At 35.2% G+C, this 12,754-nt stretch overlaps 1 protein-coding gene across 17 annotated transcripts in view; it reads right to left on the bottom strand.

The window, feature by feature from the left end:
- The window catches only part of MYCBP2 (MYC binding protein 2), a 299,211-nt gene that overhangs the window by 137,527 nt on the left and 148,930 nt on the right, over window positions 1-12,754 (bottom strand). For 16 of the 17 annotated variants that reach the window (XM_033177503.1, XM_033177496.1, XM_033177499.1 and 13 more), the window contains 7 exons: window positions 11,615-11,807; window positions 10,845-11,119; window positions 7,464-7,685; window positions 5,910-6,101; window positions 3,329-3,535; window positions 2,337-2,468; window positions 213-391 (listed from right to left, as the gene is read on the bottom strand). In XM_033177503.1, coding sequence (XP_033033394.1) covers window positions 213-391; window positions 2,337-2,468; window positions 3,329-3,535; window positions 5,910-6,101; window positions 7,464-7,685; window positions 10,845-11,119; window positions 11,615-11,807 — 1,400 coding nt within the window. The remainder of the gene's footprint in view (window positions 1-212; window positions 392-2,336; window positions 2,469-3,328; window positions 3,536-5,909; window positions 6,102-7,463; window positions 7,686-10,844; window positions 11,120-11,614; window positions 11,808-12,754) is intronic. The other variant, XM_033177497.1, reaches the window with a different exon arrangement.

Raw genomic sequence — 12,754 nt, 5'->3', positions numbered from 1 at the left:
AACAGCAAAAATATTTTAAAGCATTCACTTTTGTAGCAAACATTGAATCTATATATTAAAAGATTTCTTTGTATGAATTTGTACGAGTATGTGCTAAGAAGATACACTGTATAATTTAAATATAATTATCCACTTAGCAATTTTACCTGGTAATAGACTGTGTATGTTCTACCACCGTAAACTATTTCCCTTATCTCTATACATTCACCCACCTATAGTAGAGTATCTGTGGGATCTGTCCTCTGGTTTGGTTTGTGCCATTACTGCTCAAGCTGCACGTGCTGAATGTGAATGTCACACCATCAGGGCACTGAACTGTGGTCATTCCTCCATCTCCATTGGCTGTACGGCTTCCATAGTTCCTCAAGCGCACAGCATATTTAACATTTTCCTTCATTATAAAGATGCAAAACATGTTTACATTTACTCACAATGTATAGAGGATATACAAAAAGAACTCTAGCAGTAAAACAGGCAAATACACTGAAATTCTTTATCATATTTACAGATGATATAATAAGTTTTTAATGAATCAAACATGATGACAGCTAATATTTACTGAATGCCTGTTGCATAAAAGCAACTGTCCTAAGTACTTTATGGAATTTAATTAATCCTTAAAATGGCTTCATGAGGTAAGTATCATTATTATCCCTATTTTACAGATGAGGAATCTGAGGTTCAGAGAAGTTAAGTAATTTGTTCTAAGTCACACAGCTAGTAAGTGATGGAACTAGGTCTGAACACAACCAATGTAACTAGTGCCTGCTTGTAATTTTACTGCTAGAATATTAGCCATAATAAATTTTTTTTTTTTTTTTCTGAGACAGGATCTTGCTCTGTTACCCAGCCTGGAGTGCAGTGGTGCAATCTTGGCTCAATGTGGCCTCCTCTTCCTGGGCTCAAGCAATTCTCCCACTGGTGCATTCCATCACACTCAGCCAATTTTTTAAGGTGTTTCTGTAGAGATAAGGTCTGACTATATTGCCCAGTCTGGCCTCAAACTCCCAAGCTCAAGTGATCCTCCCTCCCTGGTGTCTCAAAAGTGCTGGGATTACAGGTGTGAGCTACTGTGCCCAGCAATATGAGATTTTAATTGCATAAGCTGATACTTTTCCTTGACTAGTTTAACTTTTAAAATAATTTTAGATGTGAGAAAAAAATAATGGTGACTCTGTTATATTTTTAAGAAAAACTCAGAGATAGAAATTTACAGGCAAACAGACATGAGAAAAAAAATCCACAGGAAAAAAGTTGTTCAAAATATAATGCACTGCACTTTGAAAATGTGAGCTATAGAAACTAATGCTTTATGACCCATGATATAAATTTCACAATAAAAGCTTTTCGGTTTTTCAGTATCTAAATTTTTCCTGACGAAATCTCTCAGGTACTGATCTTATCCAAAATTTGGCCCTATAATGAAATTTATTTCAGTTGAATTCAGAAAGACTTTAATGTTACTTTAACATTTATAATTACTTTGATGTGGTAAAATTTCTCTATTTTGCCAAATATTGTTAGAAAATAGGCTGGGTGTGGTGGCTCACGCCTGTAATCCCAGAACTCTGGGAGGTTGATGGGGGTGGATCACTTGAGGGCAGGAGTTCGAGACCAGCCTGGTCAACACAGTGAAGCCCCTCTCTACTAAAAATACAAAATTAGCTGGGTATGGTGGCACGTGGCTGTAATCCCAGCTACTCGGGAGGCTGATGCAGGAGAATCATTTAAATCCAGGAGGTGGAGGTTGCAGTGAGCCAAGATCATGCCACTGCACTCTAGCCTGGGCGACAGAATGAGACTCCATCTCAAAAAAAAAAAAAAGAACAAAAGTAAAACAAAACAACAAAATCGCACTTGCTTTTTTTAAATGAGTTATGGCAAAATAAGAGAAGAAAAGACAGGGCTAATGTTTATTTTTCATACTGTGCTAGACACTGAGGCAGGTGTTTTATTTCTATTATTTAATCTCAACAATACTACAAGGCAGGTATTATTCTTTCCAATCTACACATAAGTCTCAAAGTGGTTAAATAATGAACTGTCAGTGTCTTAAAGCTAGTATGTTGGAACAGCAGATATCCACAGTTTAGTCTGTTTGACTAGAAAACTTCCTACTACTCCAGACTTTAAGAAACATTATACAAAAATATAATATAATGTGGTACAACATCAGGTACATAGTAGGTACTCCCTAAATATCTGAAGTACCTACCATATAAAGGATAACTTACGAATAGCTGTATCTAACAAACAAAATTCATGGAATACTCTTCACTATTTTAACTACATAATAATTCCTCTTATTCACAATAGAAACATACAGTTGAAACTACCTTTAAAGGAACCACTTTGTCAAGTCTTATTTCAGCTATATCACTGGGTGAGTCATCTGTTGTGTAAGTTCCTTTCACTAACTCTAGAGATGTCCATCTGTGGGAATGAGTTGAATCTCCTGCATGTTCACTCTAAAAAAAAAAAAATGAAACAAAAAAATCAAGTTAGAGATATAGACTTGCTATTTACTAGGCAATGATTTACACGCTACCCCTTTCTGTCCTATTTTAATAAAACTCAGGTACTTTAAGTAATTTCAGAGAATAGATTAGAAAGATATAGCCGAATTAATCAATAAATAGTGTCTTCACTAAGAACTGTCCATTAGTACTCTATGACATAGTCCATCTGAACATTGTGTTTCTTGAAAAATTACAATATAAAAAAAAACTACTCAAGACTTGTCATCAGGGACTTAGCTAAATAATTTTTAGTCTTTAATTCCACTTTAAATCTTTCTCTTTCTGAAAGTACAAAAAATATAAGCAGTAGTGATCCAAGGTGGAAAGATGGAACACAAGCAATGATGTAAAATCATTATCTTTCAGTTTCTTTTCTTTCTTTCTTTTTTTGAGATAGGGTCTCACTCTGCTGCCCAGGCTTGAGTGCAGTGGCATGATTATGGCTCACTGTAGCCTCAACCTCCTGGGCTCAAGTGATCCTCCCAGCTCAGCCTCCGGACTAGCTGGGATTACAGGCGTGTACCACCACACTCAGCTAATATTTGTATTTTTCGTAGAGATGGGGTTTTGTCATGTTGCCTAGGCTGGTCTTGAACTCCTGCTCAAGTCATCCACCTGCCTCAGCATCTCAAAGTGCTGAGATTACAGGTGTGAGCCACTGTGGCCAGCCTTTTTCAGTTTCTTTAGTGTCATTCATCTGTGATTGATCTAGTAAACCCCTGAAGGTATGGACCCATCATACTATGACAATGGTAAATCCCAATACACAACCCACTAATCAGGATAAATGCTGAAAGGGTGATACTTACATCATCAACCAAGACCTCTAATTCATATTCATGAATTCCACCTCCTCCATAGACAGAGAAACCAACCACAACTATTCCAGGTTTGTCTACTGAAAAACAGATTGCATCAGGGGACCCGTTCCCAGTGTTCCAACTTCTACCCTGACTTGTTTTTGTAAATCGGTTAGCACTAGCTTTTACAGAGTGAAGAGAATTAAGTCCATCAACCTGTGAACAACAAAAGCAACTGCATCAGTAGTTTGTACACCTTTAACAAAACCATCTAAAGGTTTCTAAGAAGTCCAATAAAATAACCTTTATTTAATAAGTGGGTATAAGCATTTCTAAAGGTATGTTCTACTGAGAGATTAACTCACAATAAAACCAGATTTTATCATTCTAAATTCACAAATCAATGTCACTTGACAGTATTTTCTTCCTTCAGCCATATGAAACTATACTTTCCACTTAATTTATAATGTCAGAAGTACAAGCTTGTCTTATCAGTCACAATGTATAAATAAATCACCAGACTTTGAAAAGAGATGCTAAAAATGTCATCGAAATTCTATAGATCAACAGTTTTCAAACTATGTGACACAGAGCTCTAGAATTCTGCAGAGAAAGGTATGCAAGGAAGAGGTAAATTTATGGTTCCCCTCTTCAACCAGACTATGTCTTCTCTCCTCTCACATGTGAATTTGCAAGTAAGACTTCATTTGAAGAAAATGGTCTATAGCCTAAGATTGAATACTATGAATATACACAGCGATATTTCTGTAACAGCATTCAGTATTTGAATACATATACACACGTGTAACCATACTAATTATAGACTTTCACTAGAGAGGATTAGAGAACTTATTTTGGGCTGAAACTGCTCTTTTTATTTACAAAACCTACTTCTAATCTAAGCTGGCTGCAGAATTTTGGGAGACTAAATAGAGAAAAATATGGACGTTTATGATTCTAACAAAAACTGCAAACTGCTCTGAGAAAGAAATATTCATCTCTAAGCCAGGACCTGTGGGAACTCCCAAAGTTGTATACCAGGCACCCTGTAACTTTTGGTATTCCTTTTCATTGGAAAGGTAAGTTTAAAGGGGAGAACTCTTTAGTAAACTTTGGAAGGGGATCTACACATTACAGACTTTCCTGCATCCTGCAGAGTAGGAAGGTATTGTAGACTAAATGAATAAATGTAAAGAATTAAAAAATTTCTGACAAGGGCTGCAATCATCTCCAAGGCCAAACTCAAAGTTAACCAAGAAACTTAGAAAGTGCTTCCCAGGATGAGAGACTAAAATTAGCTCAAGTATATGCAATGAACCACAAATTCTAAAGGCTAAACTGTTACAATGAATCAATAATGCATATACACTGGATGGGTTAATTCAGAATAGGTGTTAAAATAAATTTAAAAGAAAAAGCAAAGATTAGGAATTATAAAAGTAAAATACAAAAAAGAAGTTCCTTGACAAGAATTTGAGAGCTAGGATCACTGAATACATGCTGGTTATTAAACATTCATTTGAATGATATAAGATATTTCACATTAGGACATGATTTTCCAAACCAAACTACTGTCTGTTTTTTAGAAGGAAAAAACAGAAACATTCCCCAATTTCTATCAAAACATTAAGGTAAGTTATAAGAAAGAGTAAGACAGTGAAATGGAATAAAATAATGTTACTGTATAAATTGTAAAGGCACTTTCAAAGTGATTTTCTCAAACGTAATAACATTTGATACTTTGAAAACTTTGTGACAATGTACAACTAAGTACAACGAAGTGAATGCATTTAATGCCACCGAACTGTACACATAAAAATGATTAGAATGGCGGCCGGGCGCAGTGGCTCAAGCCTGTAATCCCAGCACTTTGGGAGGCCGAGACGGGTGGATCACGAGGTCAGGAGATCGAGACCATCCTGGCTAACACGGTGAAACCCCGTCTCTACTAAAAAAATACAAAAAAATTAGCCGGGCGAGATGGCGGGCGCCTGTAGTCCCAGCTACTCGGGAGGCTGAGGCAGGAGAATGGCGTAAACCGGGAGGCGGAGCTTGCAGTGAGCCGAGATCGCGCCACTGCACTCCAGCCTGGGTGACAGAGCGAGACTCCGTCTCAAAAAAAAAAAAAAAAAAAAAATGATTAGAATGGCAAATTTTATATTATGTATATTTTACTGCGCAATTTCAAAAAACCTGTGATAGAGGTGAAATAAAAATCACTATTCCGACTTTAAATATGTATTTCTCTAGGGTCAGTTGAGTGGACGTCACTCATCTCCCAGCAGTGAGAACTATCTTTGCTTTTCCTGGGGCATGGTGGTGGGCTTGTGCACTGGGGCAGATGACAACCTGCTCTATGAGGAAAACGTATACTTTATATTCCTGTGGATGCTGGGTAAACTGGTGAGGGAGAAGTAACAAATCGGAGCAAGCAGGAAGTAGAGAGAAGCACAAAAAAGAAAAGCAATGCATTGGGGTTGCTAATCCAATCTGAAATTAGCTTCTGCAAAGCCAAAATAGATGAAAAAAGAAACTGTGTAAAACATTTACACATGTGCTTTTTATCCAGTGTCAAAATATAACGTATTACCTCAGATCCCAGGGCTGATGCTGTCAGTTCACTGACAATGCTGGCCAGTAATCCACAGGTGTTCGAGACAAGGTGGGAAGAGAAGAGTTCGTTTTCTCTCCTCAGGCTGTTCCTGACTGGTAGCACAACAATGACCAGCATTTTCTCCAGAACTTCACGGAAGCTTGTCATCCCTGAGATATTCTCTTCACTCTATGATACATAAGAAAACGCTGTAAGATATTGTTTCATTTTCCTTCATAGGAATACTCAATTTGAAAACCTTGTTTTTCTGATACTCTTAAAATTCAGACTTTGGAGTCAGAGTCAATTTCTACAAATTTTTCTGGTTATATGTGGAGCCACTGTATCTACTTTTCACTTAGAAGTTCTTTTATGAATTATGTGTCTCTATGTATCAAAGTACCACACATTTACAAAATGTTTTTATTAGCTTTGAGTCGTATTTTATTTTCTTATTTAACTTTCCATTTACAATCCTATATGACAGACAGAAAACTATTCTTCCAATTTAAAAAGCTTTTTTGGCTGGCTGTGGTGTCAGCAATCCCAGCACTTTGGGAGGCTGAGATGGGAGGATCACTTGAAGCCAGGAGTTTGAGACCAGCTTGGGCAACATAGTAAGACCCTGTCTCTACAAAATGTTTTTTTAAAAAGTTAGCCGGGTGTGGTAGTATGTGCCTATAGTCCCAGCTACTTGGGAGGCTGAGGTGGGAAGATCCTTTCAGTCCAGGAGGTTGAGATTGTAGTAAACTGCGATGGCACCACTGCACTGTAGACCGGGTGACAGAATGAGCCCGTCTTAAAAAACAAAAATAAAAAGCTTCTTCTATAGGACAAGATCTTAATCTGAGATAATAAATTCCAGTATATTTAGCTATAATGCATCTCTAGTCTGTGTAAATCAATTTTTTAACAAAATTCTTTTTGTACATACTTATGATTCCTATGTAGTTTTATAATTTCTACTGTATTTGATTTCCTAAGTGGAGACAAGAAAATTCCAACCCCTACCAGTAGAAAAATTTCAAGAAGTCACAGAGTCTCAATAAAGGAAAAATACTTTATTTTTCAGAAAAAAAGGGAAAAGATTATTAACATAGCTGATTTCCAGCATGAAAATGATTTATCTGAATATTTCCTATACCTATTATTTACAGTGCTTATTTTAATATGCCAAAGTGTTATTAAGAAGGTATTTTAAAAATCCTTTATTTTCTTATCATTCTATCTTAGAAATCTAAAATATTATATTAGAATGTAAAGTATCTGCAACTTACCTTCAAATGGTTCAGGAAAAACCAATATGTAGTTATCCATTGTATGACTCTCAAATTTTTTTAAAGGGAGTGATTATTTAAACCATTACAGCAAAAAAACTTCATTTTATAGGTAAATATAAAATTTTTTAAAAATATTATTTCAAAAACAGATGTTATTCATTAAATAATCATTCTGTAAACATACTAATAGAGAAGAACAAGCAAAAAGCTAAACACACTTCCATTTAATTTTATTGCCTCAGTATAAAAGAGATTTCAGAGAAAGACCTACCTGGCTAAGTTTTTCCATATGTGCCACCAAAAGGGGAAAACGATGAACTAGTGTTGAGTCATTCTCTGTGCTAACTTGTTTAACAATTGATCGTAGTAATACTTCTCCATCATACGCAATCGGGAAGATGGAAGTCAGCTTAACAGATGTGTGACACAGAGCTGACATAACAGCTGCTAGGAGTCGGCTACTTGATGTCTTGAAGTTGGCTTCTTGGATATCCTTTTAAAAACAAAAATATACACCCCACCACCACCAAAAAAGATAGCATCAGTATAATCTAAGTTTCTGGATATATAAAAGGTAAACCATCTTTTAAATTATACCAAAATTTTCTGTCATTCGGTCACTTAAATTGTCTTGTTATAGAATAATACTACATCAATACATTAAAAAAACAACTATTTAAGTTACTATTCAATGAAGATGAAAAATTAAGTCTGGTCAAGAAAAATCAGCCTCCTTTTCTGTAGTAAGTGAGCATTTTTATATTTTCATATCCTCACAATCACAGTACTCCCTAGCACTGTTTCAAATGGAGATGCCAAAAAGGCCCCAATTAGAATATATCTAAGTCATTTTCAGTAAGGATGAGACTACTTTTCTCAAATAATGAATGATGCAAATTATAAATCTGTGCTACTATAACATTTCACTGAGGTCACAAAATTACATTATCACATTTCATAGTTTATCAAGAAAAATTAGCATACTTATAAAATTTTAAAGCATTAAAACCAACACAGGATACCCTAATTCACAAAACTGTGTACACATTACCTAGATCTTCAAACATCTGTGTTACAAAGTTAAGCATAAAAGCAGAGTAACATTCCATATGTTAAACCAACATTTGCTAAACCTAGCCTGTTCTGTAGCAAAGAAGAACCGTATCTGACTGGGAAGGTTCAGAGTGAGAGATAATTAAGTTGTGCACTAGTCCAGGCAATAATCTTGCCCCTGGAAATTGAGTGCTAAAATATACTACCCTACTAAATGGACACAGAGTTACAAGTGATGACAATGAATTTTTCACGAAGGAGGGCGGGGAGGTCTAGGACTTCCAGTGCACTGTTGAATAGAAGTAGTGAGTGTAGATACCACATGTCTTGTTTCTAAACTTAGGGGCATATTCAGAATTCACCAGTAAGTGGGATGTTGTTAGCGTAGATTTTATGGTAAATATCGTTTTATCGGATTTAGGAGTTTCCTTATATCCTCAGAGGTTTTCATCATCGAATAACAGCTAGTTTCATCAACCTTTGTTCCTGTAGCTATTGAGGAAATCATCAATTTGCCTTCTTTTTTTCAGTTAACATGGTAACTTACATCGATTTTCAATTATTTAACTAACTTAGCATTTCTAAGATAAATCCCACTTGGTCATGATATATTATTTACATGCTCAATTTGGTTTGACAATATTTAGAGAGCATCTATTTCTGAGTGATATTCATCTGTAATTTTTTCTTGTAGTATCTTAGTTAGGTTTTGGTATAGGATAAAGCTAAACTCATAAAATTAGTTGGGAAGTATTGCCTCCTGTATTTTCCAAAAGAGTTTGTAAAAGGTTGACATTATTTCTTTTTTTTAATGTTTAATAGAATTCATAAATGACAATATTTGGACTTGAAATTTTCTTTGTGGGAAAGTATTTGCTAACTTTTAAATGGATATGAGGCAATTCAGATTTTTCTATTTCTTAATGTGTTAGTTTTGATAAAATTATATTTTTCAAGGAATTTGTCAACTTCCTCTAAGGCTGAAAAATTCACCGGTATAAAGTTGTTTATAGTGATATTCCCTATTTCTTTCTTTCTTTCGTTTTTTGTTTTTTTTTTTTTTGTTTTTTTTTGAGATGGAGTATCACTCTGTCACCCAGGCTGGAGTGCAGTAGCACAATCTTGCCTCAATATAACTTTCACCTCCCGCCTTCAAGTGATTCTCGTGCCTCAGCCTCCTGAGTAGCTGAGATTACAGCTGTGTGCCACCAGCCTGGCTAATTTTTGTATTTTTGGCAGAGATAGGGTTTTGCCATGGTGCTCAGGCTGGTCTCAAACTCCTGACCTCAAGTGATCCACCCACCTCTGCCTCCCAAAGTGCTGGGATCACAGGCATGAGCCACCATGCCCGGTGAACCCCTATTTCATTTCTGATTATGGTATTTCATGTTTTTTCTTTCTCTCTTCTCTCCCAATCAGGTTTGCTAGGAGATTACCAATTTTGTTTTCTTCAAAAAACCAACTTTTAGCTTTGTTAATTTTCTCTACTTTCTATTTCATTGATTTCTGCTCTTACCTTTATTATTTCCTTCCTCCTTCTAACTTTGGGTTAGATTTGCTTTGCCTTCTAGATTCTTAACATAGAAGCTTAGGTCACCAATTTTAAACCTGTCTTCTTCATATAAGCATTTAAGGGTATAAAGATCTCTTTGAAGCAATGCTTTAGCTAAATCTCACAAATTCTAATATCATATTTTTATCTTTCTATGTGAAACATTTTAAAATTTCCTTTATAACTTCTTTGATCAACTGCTTACTTAGAAGTGCTGTCATTTTCCAAATGCTTGGTGCTTTTCTTGATATCTTTTGCTATGGATTTTTACTTTAATTCTATTGTAGTCTGAAAATATATTCTTTCACATTTTAATCTTTTGAAATTTATTAAGACTTATTTTATGGTCTAGCATATGATCTACCTTAGTGAACGGTCCCAAATATTTCTTTTAAAAATCATGTGTACTTGAATGTGTATTTTGTAGTTTCATATCCTGTTTTATAAATGTTAGATCAAGGTGGTTGACAGCACCGTTCAAATCTGTATCGCTGATTTTTTTGGCCTAGTTCCTCTGTTAATTACTGAAAGAGGAGAGTTAAAAGTCTCCAGCTGTCAATGTGAATCTATTTCTCCCTTAGTTCTGTCAGTGTTTTACCTCAGGTGTTGTGAAACGCTGTGACTTAGTGCATAAAGGTTTACAAAGGTTGTGGCTTCCTCATGAATGAATGAACAACGCTAGTATGCCTGTTCTTGCAGCTCTCTCTTCTTCCTGTTCTCACAGACAAGGGTGGCAGGGGCCTCCTGGTGCTATCCCTGCTCTCACCTGGTCACTACAGTTCTTTTCCTCTCTCCCTCTCTCAGAATCACTCATTCCAATTCAAAGACCAATCAGCAACTGCACAATGTGCCTACCAATTTTGTAATTAAAAGATGATGAAGCAGATTTAAAACATTTTAAACTGTGCCTATGTAAGTCATGTACACCAAACAATTTCCTAATTTATCTTTTATACAAGTTAAGAAGATAGGGCACTGCAATTTATTTTCTTGAAGAGAATTAAGCAATATATCAGATTTTCAGCTAACGTTTTACAAACTTGTTACCTGATCCAAACAATTCAGCAGATCACAAAGGCAAGCCCACTGTAAGGCAGGAGTTGGGTAGAAAGAATGAAAGCAGGCGGTGAAAGTATTATGACACTCCTGAAGGACAGCTTCTAGGAGACTCAGGGGTTGACTGAGATATCCTTGAGGATCATTATCCAATTTCACCATGCAGTGATCAACTCCTTCTGATAAAATTTTTCTTAATAAAGTTCTGGTTTTTCCAATACACTCTGCTAATTTGCTAGTTTCTTCTACAACTGCTTTTCCTGTAGCTTTGAGGGGGAAAAAAGCAGATTGATAATTAAGCAAAACATTAAATATGCATGAAAACAATCAATATAATTCAGTAATTCCCTATACAGCTAAATATCACAAGTACTCCTATCTTAGAAACGAAACAACTTAGAGATTAATTGTAGTCTCAAATTATTTTTTTAATCTAAATGGGAGGGGGAATAAAAATCTAGTTTCAGCATTTAAGTCCAAATTGCTTGTTCAAAATATTTCTATTTGACAGAATTTAAAATTAAACTTTATTAGATTATTTAATTTTGGCCCACTATTATTTTTGTTATCAGAATGACATGTAATCTATTTTATTCCTTATAAGCAAATACATAAGCATCAGAGCAAGCTGATTTTCTCCCCTTATTTTAGAAGCAGCTTAAAGGCAGCTGGGGGTTATAAACGCTCAGTTATCTCAAAGTAAATCTTCTCAATGTCTCTAATATTTTCTCCCTACAGTCATTTAAAAAAATGCATCATACCTGACACTGGGTAAATTTCACAGGTATAGACACGCAACAACCTCAGACAACAGGTACCCACAAAGCGCAGTCTCTCTAAATCTAGAAGTGTAGCTGTGAACTGGAATCCTTTTAATCCTCGAAGTTCTTCAACTCCTAAGACTAAGGTGGTCCAGCTCCAGTGAAGAATACTCAACAATGACTCAAAACATTCCTAATCCAGAATATGAAAAAACAGACAACAATTAATTCAAATGATACCAGAAACTGAATCAAATGGAAAGGCAATGGCAGATAACTTCAAAACTTTCTCTTGAATTTTTTTACTGAGTTTTTACTTGAATTTTTTTTACTGAGCCCAAGACACTTTTATAGTTCATTTACTAAAACTACCCTTAACAGGAACATTGTTACAAAAAAGGTAAAGTAGTTAAGCATTTATAAAAACAACATTCTTCAATATTTACCTATTTAAAAATAAATGTTTCAGTTTTCCTGCTATCAAGCTATCTAGCTTATCATATAAACAAGAGAAAAATAAGAAACACTTATAAAACAATGCATGTTTACTTGAAAGAAAAATAAAGCTTTTTATAGTCACTGTAGTAAAAAATAAAAGAGTTTTAGTGTTAAATATATTGACACTATCAAATAACTTATTTTATGTCTACATATTAAAATTTGCAATACAAACTATAGTCAATTATTGTTAAATACATTCACAGAAGATAAAAATTGACTAGAAAATACTAAAAAATTCCTATTTTGATTATTTAAAATTCTAGCATATGGGTTTAAGATGGTAGATTTTCTTTGCAGTTCTAGCTAGTCTTCTGGTTTTATCATGGTTACATGATGACAGATACTATCTGAATCTCAAAGCAGAGCACTTATTGCCCCATTCCCACCAAATCCCAGACCTCCTGAAAATGAGTTTATATATTCAATTTTATTTTATTTTATTTATTTTTTGTGAGACAGAGTCCTCCTCTATCACCCAGGCTGGAATGCAGTGGTGTGATCATGGGTCACTGCAACCTCAACCTCCTGGACTCAAGCTATCCTCCCACCACCTCAGCCTCCCAAGCAGCTGGGACTACAGGTGTGCACCACCATACCCAGCTAATTTTTAAGTTTTTGGTAGATAGGGGTTTCACTATA

The sequence above is a fragment of the Trachypithecus francoisi genome, unplaced genomic scaffold (genome assembly GCF_009764315.1).
Source record: "Trachypithecus francoisi isolate TF-2019V2 unplaced genomic scaffold, Tfra_2.0 Lachesis_group18, whole genome shotgun sequence".
In the NCBI taxonomy this organism is placed as follows: Eukaryota; Metazoa; Chordata; class Mammalia; order Primates; family Cercopithecidae; genus Trachypithecus; species Trachypithecus francoisi.
Note: the sequence above shows the minus strand (reverse complement) of the source record. Positions and strands in the feature narration are given on the sequence as shown.